Source organism: Pteropus alecto, unplaced genomic scaffold (genome assembly GCF_000325575.1).
Source record: "Pteropus alecto unplaced genomic scaffold, ASM32557v1 scaffold115, whole genome shotgun sequence".
Taxonomy (NCBI): domain Eukaryota; kingdom Metazoa; phylum Chordata; class Mammalia; order Chiroptera; family Pteropodidae; genus Pteropus; species Pteropus alecto.
The window spans coordinates 843714-857242 of record NW_006436814.1 but is presented as its reverse complement, the minus strand read 5'-3'; the positions used below and the strand labels follow the sequence as shown (position 1 = coordinate 857242).

Genomic DNA, 13529 nt, shown 5'->3' with positions numbered 1-13529 from the left:
TCTCTCTCATTCTTTCTTTGTCACGACTAGTGTGCACTGTATGAGCTGGGGAGGCTAAGAAAGCACCGAATTTCATCTCGTGTGAGGCATCAGTTAAATGAGAGCACCTTTGAAGATTTTGGAGGAGGAATTTTTTTTTTTTAATTTTTAATTAATATTGAAACTTGCTTAGCAAATTGCATTGTAAAGATATTTCACAAATCATCAGTTTCGTTTCTGTGGAAAATCATTGGAGATATGAAGACAGTCCTTGAGTTTCTATCTCTTAGCAATGCTCTACAAGTTGTTTCTCTAACTAATTTAGTCGTTTCATAATTTATGTTTAAAAGGGTGTATTTTGACATGAGTTCATTCTAAAATAAATTTGGTTTGTAGAATTGGCACTGATAAATGCTGCCACTTGTCGTGCTACGTGCTTGCCTACGTTATTTCTAACCCTTGCAATAATCCCCTCCGCTAGTAGTAGCGTTCCCATTCTACAGATGACAAAACCGAGGTTAAACAGCTTTTCCATTGTCATGCGCCTCATAAGTTGCAGAGCCGGTTGCCCGTTTCAGCTTCATCTCCAAGCCTGTGCCCTGTTCCGGAGCCATGCTGACCCGAGGCGCGTTCTCGTTAGTGACATATTAGAGAAATTAGATCTGACAGCAAACACTTTTTATTTTTATGGCTATTTATCACAAGAACTATTTATCACACAGAAAATTACATTTCACAAAACTTTTTGTTATGCATTGGGGCTTATATAAATGTTTTATACTCATTTAATTTTATTCCTGCCCTCATAGCCTTGGTGGAGGACCAGATGATGCAAAAGAAATTATGAGACACAGTTTCTTCTCTGGAGTAAACTGGCAAGATGTATATGACAAAAAGGTAAGTTTTCTTCATGGCGTCTATATATTTTGGCTAAAATGAACTTATAGCAGAAAAATTTTTAAGTGAATAAAATTTAATGATATAATGATACTTTCTATTTTTTCTCTATCATTTAATTGAATATTGAACTTAGCACAAAGTTTTATTGATAATTTTATTCAGTATGGTCAAACAGTTGATTTTTCCCTTTTTTAAATCACAATAATTTGTTAGTTTGCTCCTCATTTTTTCTTTGATTCAGAAAAAATAAAGACCCATGTGAAATTATTCTTTAGGAAAACTAACTGGGAAAAAAAGAATCATAATTTTTTAATTTGTCTTTATGGCTTTAAATTTTAAAATGAACTTTTCAGATTTATTTATAAAGATCCTTATTTTAAAAAGAATTTAAAGCAAATTAGTTTTAATTCTTAACAAAGTAATAAATTTATTTGTCTTATTTTGGACTTTTCTGTTATTTGAAACAGACTTTAATACCTATGAAATGGATGCTGCAAATTATATAACTTTATTTTTATTGTAATCCGATTATTGTTTTTAATACTGCAATTTCTGCTGAAATTCAGGAGGAGGAAATTTTTGTGTCTGTTTTATCTTTTTAATTTTTGTTTATTTGGTTTTATTTTTACTACTTTAGGTATTGTAAATACAGACACTGGTTTTGAAATTTTGATTTTCAAATGCCCATATAAAACCTATGGGAAAATATAAATTTTTTAATGTAATTCAGTATTTGCTTAGAATTTTTGTCCAGTTATTTTGTGCGGGTTGTCCTTCCATTTCAATTTCGATTTATCCTTCCGTTTCAGCTTTTCACATTTTCCTCTGAAACATGTATCAGTCAGTACTGATGTAGTGTGTTTTGTGCCACATATTCTCTGCAAGTCCCTAAAGTAAGGATAGAATGCTAGCGCATGAATTACGATGAAGTGAGACAAGTACTTCCTCCCTGTATTATGTTATGATAAGGGAGAATGTAGTGATTCTCTAAGCATTTCTTGTAACTAGGTGTTTAAAATAGTTGCACCATATTAAATGCTTCTACTCAGACTTCAGTTAAACTCACATCTCTCGAGTTTCTACCATGGGTAAGTGTTGGATCCTTGTCAACCCTGTGTTTATGAGTTATGGTAGTTTGGGATCATCTGAGGAGAGCTGAGACCTCAACTAGCACAGCAGCAAGGAAGCCAGGCTTACCTGTCTCTGCTCCACGGGCCCAGGCGGGCCCAGAGTAGAGGTGACAGTAGGACACCTGGGCAGCTGCCTCGTGATGGATGGAATCAGAAGATTCTACAAGTAGTGAGGGAAGAAGGCAGTGACAAAACGTAGCTTTAGATAATGTCTGTGGAGAAATGAGTTAAAATTGTTATAAATGATAAAAATAGGTGACACTTAATTTGACAAAAGGTTCAGTATCTCGTATAAAGAGGCATAACCACAAAAATCACTGTTTCCATAAACAATAGAATTGACCACAGGCTGACCCTGCTCCAGGTTTCGTCCGAGAGTCCCAGATGTCATAGGCGCCGATGCTCTCAGCCATCCTTACGTACTTGAAGAACTAACTACATCGTGATGGCAGCATCCTCACACTTTGAGTCTCTTTCTAAAAAGCTATAAAAACGCGATTGGATCTATTTGGGGTTGTAGCGTATCACTGATAAGGAATTATGGGAATGTTGATACCAGTAGCTATTTTAATGAATTCAGTCAAGCATCTGGTGCTTTGGACAGTATAGATTATGAAATAATTTGTAAAATTAAAGATTTATATAGGGCCTTTATATTCTTAAAATGTGTAACTTATCTGTTAGAGGTTGATTGTAAGATCAAGCATTTTTAACTAGTTTTATTAGTACACTTTAGAAGATATATGATTATTGGCCATTTTTCTATATATTGTGGCAAATCTAAAGATGAAGGCATGTGTAGAGATGCTGGTATCTTTAGGGAAAACCTAGATCTCTCCCTAGGCAAAGTAAAAAAATGAAGTAGTTGAATGTGAATGTCCTCGCCCTGCGTTTGCTGCTGCTTCCCTGCGTGGGAATGGACAAGTCACTTTTCTCACACATAAAATTATGATCTCTGATGTGCCTTCGAGCTTTAAGATTGGTCTGGCAGGACGTTTTCCAAATGAATTTATCTAGATAGATTTCTATGTGGGTTTTACACTCAGTTTGTCAACAAAAGTCTGCTGGGCTTTTGTGTGAGATTATGTTGAATCTGTAAAGGAATTTGGGGAAAATTCACGTTTGAACTCTGTTGAGCCTTTGGATCTGTGAGCAGTGTATCTCTTCATTAATTTAGCTCTTTAATTTGTCTCAGTAATGCGTCAGTTTTCAGTGTTCAGGTCTAACTCATATTTTTTTAGGTTTATTCTTAAGTATTTCATGTCTTCTGATGTAAATGGTATTTTTAAATTTCATTTTCACGTTGTTTACTGCAAGTACATAGAAATACAATTTATTTTTGTATGACCTTGTATCGTGCAAGCTTGCAAAATTCACTTATTAGTTTTAATAGTCTTGTTCTGTAGATAGGATTCTTTGCATAGATGATCTTCTGTAAATAAAAAGTTTTACTTCATTTTTAATCTGTATGTATTTTTTCTTTCTTTCGCCTCCTTATGTTGGCGAGGACCTCCACTGCAGTGTTTAATAGAAGTGAGGAGAGTGGACATCTGGCTTTGTTCCTGATCTTAGGGAGAAAATGTCTTTTACCATTAAATGTGGCGTTAATGATCACAGCTAGCACCGAGATCTTGGTTTCTAAATATCATTCTCCAGGAAAAGGAATCAGGGTTACTTGGAGAAGTGGTTGATCCCAGAGCTGGAATGGGGGAAATAAAAGAAATTTCATGGTTCTAGAAAGCAAAAAAAAAAAAAAATGAAGATAGATAGAAATGAGCATTTACGAGGACATAGGAGCCAACCTTACATAATTCCTGATCGTGAAAGCTGCAACAATTTCAGTAACAAAATAAGTAAAGATAATGTATTATGACCCAAGGAATAAAATACATATTCACGAATCTATACTGTAAAAATAAATGATTGAACAAATAAATAAAATGTCAAGAAGGCATATGCCTTCCTTACAGATGAATTCTAATTAATAAATTTATAAGGAATGAAGGAATTATGAAATCACCATTAGAAAACAAGAGTAAAAATTGCTGCATGGTAGATCCACCAGGAAATGTTAAAATGAGTGGGCAGAGGTTTAAGGACGACAGTGTTTGCAGAGTCTCAAAGTGTCTCTCCCCAAGCATTTTTTATTTACCAAGATTAAAAGAGTAACTTTACAGTAGAGAAAACTGGCAGACACTGTCATAACCAGTAATCGAGCTCCACCTGCCCAGTCATAAGACATGCTGACCGCATCCCTGGATCTGACGCTCTCAGAAGAGTATGTCACTTTTGTAGTATTCTTCCTCAAATGCATAACCACAATATAATCATGAGAAAACCTAACAAACCCACAGAGAGGGATGTTCCTCACAATAAGTGACCAGATAGCTTCAAAAGCATCAATTTCACGAAAGGCAAGGAATGATTGGAGACTCAGGTGGCATGGTGACTGGCTTGGCTCCTGGAACAGAAAAGGGATGTGAGTGGAAAAAATGGTGAAATCAAAATAAAGTTGGTAGTTAACAGTTTTGTACCGATGTGAATTTCTTAGTTGTGATAACTATAGTATGGCCATATATGATATTAGCATTAGGGGGAGGTGTGTAAAGTTTATATGGGAACCATTTGTACTATTTTTGTAAGCCTTCTCTAAGCCTAAGATTATTTCAGTATAGCAAGTTATGAAAATTTGATGTTAGTGTAGATTTTTATACTTCTTTTATCAGGTTGAGGAACTTCTCTATTTTTACGATGTGAATAGTTTTTTTTTTTTTAAATCATGACTAGGTGTTGAATTTTATTAAAAGCTTCTCGTGCATCTACTGTGATGATCACATGGGTTTTCTTCTTTATATTATATTAACATGGTGCATTGCACTGATTGGTTTTCTAATGCGAAATCAGCCTTACATTCCTGAGGGTAGTCCACCTACCCGTGCGTGACATGCTGTCCTTACTACACAGTGCTAGATTTGGTATAATGTGTTTTTTAAGGTTTTTTGTGTCCCTTATCATGAGTGATACTGGGGGGTGGGGCGGGGCTTTTAAAAAAATGTTTCTGTATGATTTTCATTTAGGGGTCATGTTTGCCTTTTAAAAACAAGGTGGGGGGTACAACTCCCTCCTCTTCAATTGTATGCAATTGTTTGTGTAGAAATAGTATTATTTGTTCCTTAAATCTTTGGTAGAACTTACCAGCGAAGCCATTTGGGCCTGGAGTTTTATCTTCATTGGGGGGTTTTTAACTATGAACTCAGTATCTTGAATAGACATGGAACTGTTTGAGTGATCTGTTTCTTTTTGAATGAGTTTTAGTGTTGTATGGCTCTCAAGGACTTTATCATCTAAGTTTTCTAATTTGTTGCCTCAAAAATGTTTGTAGTATTGCCTTCTTGTCTATCTGGTGTTTCTTGTATATGTAGTGATAACCCCTCTTTTATTTTTGATATCGGTGATTTGTGTCTTCTCTCATTTCTTTCTTGGTCAGTCTGGCTAAAGATTTACCAATGTTAATGAAATTTTTTAAGGAACCAGCTTATGGTTTTGTGGATTTTTTATATTGTTTTTCTGTGTTCCAATTCGTTAATTCTGCTTTTTATTATTTCTTCATTCTGATTTTTTGGAGTTTACTTCGTTCTTTTTTCCTTATTTTCTTTAGGAGGAACCTAAAATTATTGCTTTGAGACCTTTCTCTTTCTCTAACATAAGCGCTAGTACTGTAAGTTTCTAACAACTGATAGCCGTACTTTGCAAATTTTGATATTCTATGTTTTCATTTCCAAATATGTTTAATTTCCCTGTGATTCCTTCTTAACTCAAGGACTATTTCAAAGTGTGTTGTTCAATTTCCAAATATATGAATTTTTCAGAAATCTTTCTGTTATGGACTCCTAACTTCATGGTCTTGTGGTTAGAAAACATAGTTTATATGACAGTAATCCTTTAACCTGTATTCACATTTGTTTCATGGCCCAGAAAGTGGTTTATCTTGGTAGATGTTCTATATATACTCGAAAAGAATGTGTATTCTGGTTTTATTGTATCAAATTTCACACAGTCAGTATCCATTAGGTCAGGATGGGCGATGGTGTTGTCCACGCCGTCTACATCTCACTGATTTTCTGTCTATTTGTTTTATCAGTTACTGAGAAAGGATTGTTGTAATCTTCAGCTGTAATTGTGGATTCATTTGTTTCTCTTTTTAGTCTTGTTTCATGTATTTGAAGCTTCATTATTAGTTGCATACACATTGAGGATTGCTATGTCCTCCTTTATCATTATGAAGTGTTCCTCTATATCCATAGTGTTAATGTTTGTTTTGAAATCTACTTTGACTGATACTAACATAAATACTGCGGGTTTCTTTTGCTTTTGTATAATATATCTTTTCCCATCATGTTACTGTTAACCTGTATCATATTTAAGTGAATTTTTTTTAAACATTATGTAGTTGATTCTTGCTTTTATTTATTTATTTTTTTGGATTTTAATGTATGATGGTCTTTATTTACACTTTATTGGAAAAAAGAGGAAAGTTTAAAATGTAGGGTATTACAGATGATCCTATCAGATTAAAGAAATTCCATTTTAAATGTCCATGTAATTGTCCAAAGAAAGATATACAATACTGAGTCTGCATATGCAGTTTCCTTTATGAAGTGCAGTGCTCATATTTTAGGCAGTCTTTAAACATATGAATACAAAGGAAATGAAATCACTCATTAAAAATTTTATTCAGTGAAGGCCATTTTAAATTTAAATATATGTTTCCTTGAATAACACACGCCCAATGAAAATCAAAAGCTGAAACACAGGTACCGTTCCTACTGTGTTGACAGTTAAAACAGTCGGTCATTTTCTGCAGTGACCATTATTTTTCTCTTAGTACTATCAGTTTCGCTTTATTTTAATCTTAAAAGTCCTGTTTTTAGGTGCACTTAAATTTATGATGGTTATATCTTCTTGATGAATTGATCTCTTCATCATTTCATCTACATTAGCCAATTTTTGGCATAAAGATTAGTGTGGAGATAAATGAAAAAGAGAAAAGAAAAACAAAATCAATAAAACCAAAGTTGATTGTTTGAAAAGATCAACAGACATGACACACTTTTAGCTGGATTGACTAAAAAAGAGAGAGAAATCAAATACTAAATCACCAATGAAATAGAGACGTTAATACTGACTTCACAGAAAAAGGATTTATAAGAGGGTACTGTGAACAGCTGCACACTGATGACGCGGATAACCCATATGAAGTGGAAACCAGAAACACAAGCTACCGAGACAACTCAAGAAGAATTAGAAAGTATGAATAGACTATAACTAATAAGGAGACTGAATCAGTAATCAAAAATTCCAACAAAGAAAAGCCCAGGATCAGTTGGCTTCATCGGAGAATTCTACTAGACATTTAAAGATGAAATATGCCAGCCCTTCTGAACTCCCCTAAGAAACTGCTGAGGAGAGAGTACTTCCTAGCTCATTCTGTTTCCAAAGTCACACAAAGACACTACAAAAACTACAGACCAGTATTTCTTACGAATATAGATACAAAATTCTTCAGCAAAATACTAGCTAACTGATTAGCCACGTATTAAAAGGGATCAGGTGAGTTTTATCCCAGGGATGCAGAGATGGTTCAACACAAAATGGGTCAATGTAGCACCCCACATTAACGGAATAAAGAAAAAAAACACTTGATTTTTTCAACTGGAGCAGAAAAAGCATTTGGCAAAATTCACCACCCTTTCATGATTTAAAAAACAAAAAAAACCACTCAGCTAGGAATAGAGGAAACTTTCTCAAGGCCACATGTGAGCCCACAGCTAATGGTACTTAGTGGTGAAAGACCGAAAGCTTTTCTTCTAAAATGAAGAAAACGAGGATGCTCACGTTTGACACTTTTGCTCAACATACTACTACAAGTTGCAGTCAGAGCAGTTAGAAAGAACAGGAAATGAAAAGCAGTCAAATCAAAAGGGAATTAGTAAAACTATATTCACATAATGTTATATGTAGAAAACTCTAAGGAATTCTCACACACACACACACAACCTCTTATGGTTAATAAATTCACCAAAGTTGCAGAATACAGAATCAACACACAAATTATGTTATATTTCTATATGTTAGTTATGCGCAATCTGAGAAGCAGATTGAGAAAACAGTTCTATTTAAAATAGTTTCAAAAAAAAAATATTTAAGACTAAACGTAATCAAGGAGGTGCACATCTTCTACACTGAAAAGTACAACCACTGCTGAAATAAACTAAAGACATTAATGAATGGAAACACTTCCCATATCTGTGGATTGAATCCTTAACATTGTCAAAATGACAGTACTAGTCAAAGTGATATTACAGATTCAACACAAACCTGAGGAAAATGGTCATAGGTAAATCCTTTTAATATAGACTGAATTCATTTTGCTAATATGTTGTTGAATTTTTTGCCTCAGTATTCATGGGATCTGTATGGATCTGTACTTTAGAACATGCCTTTTTTAAGGCAACGAATCAAACTTCAATAGAAAACAAAGGAACTATATAACTCAGACCGTATTCTGAGATCATATTGCAGTAAAATTAGGAATAATCAACAAAGAAGTACTTTTCTAAACCCCAAATGTTTGAAACTTTTAAAATAAATTTTAATTCATAGATTAAGAAAGAGTAAAATCGGAAATCAAAATACTTAGAGCTTCTGAATGACAATGAAAATTTGTGAAATGCAGCCAAAGAGGTTCTTAAATACTTAACATTGAGGTCGGCGTGTATGGACAAAAAGAAAGATAAAAAATTAACTAAATAAGCTTCCAGATCAAATTAGGGAAAAACATACAATAGAATAAACCCAACAAAAGTATGGAGAAGCACACAATAAATGTGAAAGTAAAAATGAATGAACTTGAAAGAAACATGTGGAAGGATAAAGAAAACCAAAATACAGTTCTATAAAAGGTGCTAAAGTAGGCAAGTCTCAAAATTAATCAAGAAAAAAGCACAAAAAATAGAAATGAAAATGGGTCACAGTTACAAATATAGAAATTAAAATATCATGCACCTACCATGAAGAGTATTACACTGTTTTTTTTTTCAAGAGAGTTAATGGATAATGATAAGAAAACAGTAAATTGCCAGATGACTCAAAAAAAAAGTGAAAACGAAAACATATCGATATCTAATCATTAAATTAGTATAAAAATCTGTCGCCTCTCAATTTCAATGCTTCCACCTCAATACTAAAACAACAATTCAAGCCCAGATAATTTTTTAGGTGACCTCCATCAAACATTCGAAGAAAGGATAATCCATATCATTTAAAAAAACTTTATACATGTTCCTAGAAAAAAAAGGTTATACGCTTCTCAAATTCATGTTATAACCTTGATATCAAACCCTGACAACACTACTACAAGAAAGAAAAATTATAGGCCATTTATGAACATAGATTTAAATATTCTAAGTAAAATATTAAACAGTTATTTCTCACAGTTCATTAAAATATTTACATTCTCATATGCTTGTTGAAATTATTCTAGAAATGTGATTATATTGGAAAAATTTTTTAATGTTATATTTAGAAATTAAGGGAGAAATCCACTTGATCAGCTCAATCTTTATAGAAAAACTTGTAATGAAAATGAAAATAGAAACTTCATGATTTAAAAAAATATAGTAAAAATGCTTAATAATTTAGAAATAAAAGGAGCCTTTAAATAGGATAGGTTTTTAATCAAAAACTTTTTACAAATATAAATAAATAGTTGGACATTACAAATATTTTCTTTAAATGTAAGAATAAGTCATGGACGTCTATTAATATCACGTGCTAGACAGTTTTCATCATATATTCTGGCCAGCACAAAAGATAAGAAAAAGAAATAAGGAATATATGATTTTTAAAGGAAAAAGAAAAACTTAACAAATCTTTAAGGAGGGATGTATAATAATTAAATTTCGCCTTATTCTTAGTGAAATACTGTATGAGTAAAAATGAATAACTTGGAATTGTAAGTTTCAGTCTGAATAAATTTCAAAAAATATACATATAAAAAAGCAAGTTAGCACGGATATTTAGGGAACTGTACCATTATGGCAAAAACTGAAATGAACTAAAGAAAACTATATCAACAACCACCTATATGTGGGAGAAGAGTGTTAAAATACATGCAAATGACAGTAAATTGAGAACAGTATTTGCTTGAATCATGTAATTGTCATTCTCGTAGATGAAAAATGGTTGAATATTAGGGGGATAGGATGGCTATTTAGCTGCATCTCTACGTTTGTATCTTAAAAAAACAAAAGTTTCAAAGCACTTATTGACAGAATGTTAACATTTGTTAGGTTCGGTTACCTTTTTATGTTATTTTCTATTCTTTATCCTTGAGATAGTTTTTTAAATTTTTTAACTCAAGTGAAAAGTGAAAGCGGTGGAAACACCAGGCATAAGCTCCCCAAGAAAACCGAAGAATAAAGAAAGAGGAAGCAATAGCTTACATACTTCCAGGGGAAATCCAGTAAGGACTCAGAGTGGAGTAATGTAGAAAAAAGTCAGACTTAGTATGAAAATATGCGGATACGATGCTGTAATATTTAAAAATAGCGGAAAGAAATAAGATATAAGAAAAAAAGTTCTGTAAAGGGATTAGCCTTGACAAAGGGGCGGGGCACCTTCGTGGTGACATGGACTGGGAATAGAAACGCCCACTGACGCAAACACGTTTAAAAGTGTTTGGGAAGCTGGGGAGTTTCTGCCTGGAGGCCCTGCTTCCCTGTTGCAGGAGCCCCTCTTTGTTCGCGTGGGAGCAGTGTACGGGGTCCACGTTCGAGGTGTGAGCAGAGTGACGCCTGTGTGGGGAGAGGGGAGGGACAGGAGAGGAGCGTCAGCAGGGACTGGGAGGAGGTGCCAGGCCATGCTGGAGGGCCCAGCTGAGCCCGCAGATCTCAGGACCCAGACTGCCGAAGCTTTATTCTCTGGAAGGAAAAATAATGCAGAACAATGAAGAACAAGAGTATTTAGGGAAGATTTATTTGGAATCTTTGGCTAATTTTGAGATCGATCTTATACTTAACTACATTTGTACTTATTGTCCAGTGATTTCCTTCAGGGGAAAAAAAAAAAAAGAGAGAGAAAACTTGCTTTTAGAGTGTAATTTAGGTACTGGGTAAGTCCCCTGGTTAATATTCATTTCAGTGGGATGGCAACCTTTTAAATGAGTAATACTCTTATTACTTAAGCGCAAAGGACAGAGAGGGGCCTAAATGAAATAATGCCTCTTCTGAAGGGGCCTAAGTGAATCTTTCGTACATTACTATATTAATTTTAAGTCTTTCAATTCATTCATTAGACTTCTGTGTTTCTGTTTGAGGATTATTCTTCATCTCTGTTTGCATAAAGCGACACATTTTCTATTTCAAATGCTCTTCATTCTTTTTTAAATTAACTTTTTTTTTTTTTACTGAGATATAATTCACCCTGTTAAGTACACACTTCAGTGGGTTTTAGTATATTCACAGAATTATGCACCGTCACCACTAATTCCAGAAACTTTCACCTCTTCTTTAATTCTTGAAGATAGAGGTTTCATCCTGAATTTCTGGCATCACCCCCCTTTAGCCTAAAAAATTTATCTGATGATACCTTTATTTAGTCTTCATTCTTGAAGGATATGCTCACTGAATATAAAATTATGAGTCGATAGTTCGGCGAGTGCTTATTCAATTATTTGCTCCCTTGTAAATTACGTGTTATATTTCACTTGATGCTTTCAAGATAGTTTTGTTTGTGTGATGGCTTTAGAATGTGTCAGTCTGGCTAGGCCGGTGCCAGAATTCCGTCCGATGGGAGGTTCTCATGGGCGAGTCTGAGGACCGAAGGGGAGCGCAGCCGTGTTGGGTCGCGCCTCACGTCATCGCTTCTCTGCTGGTTCACTTGGTTGGCCTGAGGCGGCGGTCGGGCCTGCACCTGTCCCCCCACCGCCAGGACCCTCCTGCGGCTCTGCCACTGCTGGCCACGGTGTGTGTCTAGCTCCATGACGAGGTCCGTAGCTCGCGTAGGGTCTCCACACCATCAAAGTCAGAGACGATAAGGAATGGCGTGGGTGTTGGTCGGTCCTCCCGGGCGCCAGCTCATGCGTTTCGGGTTCCACTTTCCCTCCTCCTGTTGTACGTACGTCTTCTCTCGTCATCCTGTCCTCGGGACAGCAGGGGCTGGCACTGAACGTGAGGACAGCAGCCTCAAGAGACCACAGCCAGCTCCTGCAGTGGAGTAAATTCCGATCCCCGCAGTCCAGTCACACTCACACACTCACTCACACACACACACTCACACACACACTCTCACACACACTCTCACACACACGCACACACACGCACACGCTCACACTCACACACTCACACGCACTCACACACGCGCGCGCACACTCACTCACACACACTCACACACTCTCACACACACATACACACACTCACACACACTCACACACACACTCACCCACACACACATACACACTCACACATACACACACACTTACGCACAGTTTTGCACATATATTTGTTATTGGGAAAAAGAATCAGACTGACGTTTCAGTATCCTCTTTCCACCCTGTTCTTCGGTTCTCGTTCTATTTCCCATAATCCCTCAGCTTTTACGCAGAACAGCCGGCCGCCCACATCCCGTGTGCAGACCGACAGGAAGCCAGACTCACGCACCTGATGCAGGGCTCAGCGGTCCAGCCTCCATCCCTGTCCTTCAGTCATTCGCTATCTAACGTTATCCTAGAACGGAATTTCTCTAAGTTGAAGTTTGTTAACAGTTCTCTTTCTTTCTCCTTATAGCTTGTACCTCCTTTTAAGCCTCAAGTAACATCCGAGACAGATACCAGATATTTTGATGAAGAATTTACAGCTCAGACTATTACAATAACACCACCTGAAAAATGTAAGTAACTCTGGAAGGCAATTGATAACATTTTAATACCATCAAAGAAAAGTCATTTTTTTTCATTATTTCCAAGATCAAATTCCACAATAACTTATTCCATTCTATTTAAGGATGGAGTTAGCTGAAAGAAAAGTTTTTCAGGTAGGAAAAATTACATGTGGAAAAATTGTAAACTGAGATTTCTAGACTAAATCATGGACGAATTAGCCCTTCCTCACTGTTCTCTGGTAGATTCTTTTGACAGCAGCGGAAAGGATTCTGAAATAGAGACTTTCTGTGTTTCCCATTCATACGTCACCTTCAGAATTTTGCCAATTCTAGTTTCTCACTTAATAGTTTTAAAATTCACTTTAAATTGAATTACTCTTTTTTACTTAACTTTGTCATAAGCAGTAATATCCATGAAGACATTATTTGGTTTGCTAATAATTTTTTGATGCATACAGATGAAATGACATCTATTAAAGCTATACATTCATGTACCACTTAAAATCATTCCTCATACACCAGTATGTGCCCCACACTTTGATAAATGACCTAAACAAGTTGGCTTTACTGGAAGAAAAGCTT

General features: G+C 35.4%; 1 protein-coding gene across 3 annotated transcripts in view; it reads left to right on the top strand.

Annotated features, from left to right (window-relative positions):
* Positions 1–13529, top strand: part of AKT3 (AKT serine/threonine kinase 3) — a 261729-nt gene that overhangs the window by 239278 nt on the left and 8922 nt on the right. For all 3 annotated transcript variants that reach the window (XM_025048497.1, XM_025048498.1, XM_006914260.3), the window contains 2 exons: positions 789–876; positions 12854–12956. In XM_025048497.1, the coding sequence (XP_024904265.1) occupies positions 789–876; positions 12854–12956 (191 nt within the window). The remainder of the gene's footprint in view (positions 1–788; positions 877–12853; positions 12957–13529) is intronic.